Below are 1,643 nucleotides of genomic sequence, written 5' to 3' on the forward strand. Positions count from 1 at the left end.
AGTGGCGTAGAGTCGCCCCTCTCAGTGCCTGGGTTTTCGGGTCACTTGATAAATACGCTCGTTGAGAGCGAAGCCGCGGCTGGCTGAGGGGATGATGTGGTGAAAAGTACTCCGTTAGGTTGGCTCGCTGCCTTTCCTCTCCCTGCAGTCACCCCATGAATTCTCTCCTAGGCCCACCTATGGACCCAGACGAGGACTCGGACAACAGTTCAGTTTATGTGCAGGGACTCAATGATAATGTCACCCTGGAGGATCTGGCAGACTTCTTCAAACAGTGCGGTGTTGTCAAGGTGAGAGGACCGCGTGGGCGCAGGTCGGCCTCCAGCTGGTAGGGCGTTTGGGGGAAAGGGATCGCCCACCTCCTCCCTGCCTGCACGTTGCTCGTCTCCGCCCAGCCCTTCGTTTCCAGGAGCTGGCAGGTCTCTGGCTGGTTGGGCAGTAGGGTGACCACGGCCCGGCGTTGACCTGTAGTTCAAGCTTTCCCAAAGAACCTTTGCGGGATTTGCCCCTCAACAGCGTGACTAGACTTGCAGAAGCGCCAGCGCTTACAGCCGTGGAGGAAGCACGGCTCTGTGGATCTGCTGCTGGTGGGAGGTGTCACAGCGCGCGGCGGGGGGGGGGGGTCGGAGTGGTGGGGAAGAGCGCGGGAGGATGCGGGGAGGCTGCAGCTCGGTTCTTGCGCTGCCAGGTGCAGGCGGGAGAGGCCTGCCGGGCCAGGCAGCGCTGTTCTGGGCCGGTTCCTTCGTTTGTTGGGTTGCCCGGGCAGTAGCTGCCGCCCACGGTAAGCCGGAGGGGCCCTTTCTTCCACCACGGAGTCGCCAAAATGAGGCTCGGGTGTCTCGAGTCAAAAGCAGAACAGAGGAGAGTAAATCCCCCGCTCAGCTTATGGGGAGGTGTGACTTGAGGTGGCGTTTTGCTGTCCTGCTAGATGAACAAGAGGACTGGGCAGCCTATGATAAACCTCTACATCGACAAAGAAACCGGCAAACCAAAAGGAGATGCCACGGTATCTTACGATGACCCGTCTACCGCCAAAACAGCGGTCGAATGGTTTGATGGTGAGTATGCGGGGTGTGTTTTGGGATGGAATCGCTTTGTCTTCAATTTCGGAGCTAAATTCTTGTCCGACTGAAGTCAGCGTTTCTGTCCTCGGTGCGTGGAGGATCGTAGTCATTTAAGGCTAGCTCTAGGTGGTCGGGCTTTTGCCGAAGAAGCTCCTGGTTTTAACTGGAACAGATAAGCGTGGTGCTTGGGTTGTGGTTGTCCTCAGTTGCCCAGGCTTCTGCCACCTGTTATCTCCTGTAGCGGGAGTTTATCTCGGTCCCGGGGGTGGAATTTTGCCCTTCTGCTGTCTGTGACGCTTAGGTAAAATTTTCCGTGTGATTAACGGCTCAGCGCGGTGGTGTGTCCCGTGGAAAGATGTGTGTGGTACCGGGGTCCGGTGCGGAGCGGAAGTTCGCAGCGCAAAGTGATGCTCTTGCCCTTGTGTTCCTCCTAGGGAAGGATTTCCAGGGGAGCAAGCTCAAAGTTACCCTCGCGCGGAAGAAGGGCCCGATGAACAGCATGCGAGGCGGGATGCCCCCGCGTGAGCAGCGGGGAATGCCTCCCCCGCTCCGCGGAGGTAATGGCCACCCCCTGCCCCC

The 1,643-nt window shown here is 58.6% G+C and overlaps 1 protein-coding gene across 1 annotated transcript in view; it reads left to right on the forward strand.

Annotated features, from left to right (window-relative positions):
- Positions 1-1,623, forward strand: part of EWSR1 (EWS RNA binding protein 1) — a gene marked incomplete at its 3' end in the record, with an annotated part of 24,987 nt that extends 23,364 nt beyond the window's left edge. The window contains exons 12-14 of the mRNA XM_009276364.1: positions 172-290; positions 929-1,058; positions 1,499-1,623. Coding sequence (XP_009274639.1) covers positions 172-290; positions 929-1,058; positions 1,499-1,623 — 374 coding nt within the window. The remainder of the gene's footprint in view (positions 1-171; positions 291-928; positions 1,059-1,498) is intronic.
- Positions 1,624-1,643: the final 20 nt, after the last annotated feature.

The sequence above is a fragment of the Aptenodytes forsteri genome, unplaced genomic scaffold, assembly GCF_000699145.1.
Source record: "Aptenodytes forsteri isolate BGI_AS27 unplaced genomic scaffold, ASM69914v1 Scaffold129, whole genome shotgun sequence".
Lineage (NCBI taxonomy): Eukaryota > Metazoa > Chordata > Aves > Sphenisciformes > Spheniscidae > Aptenodytes > Aptenodytes forsteri.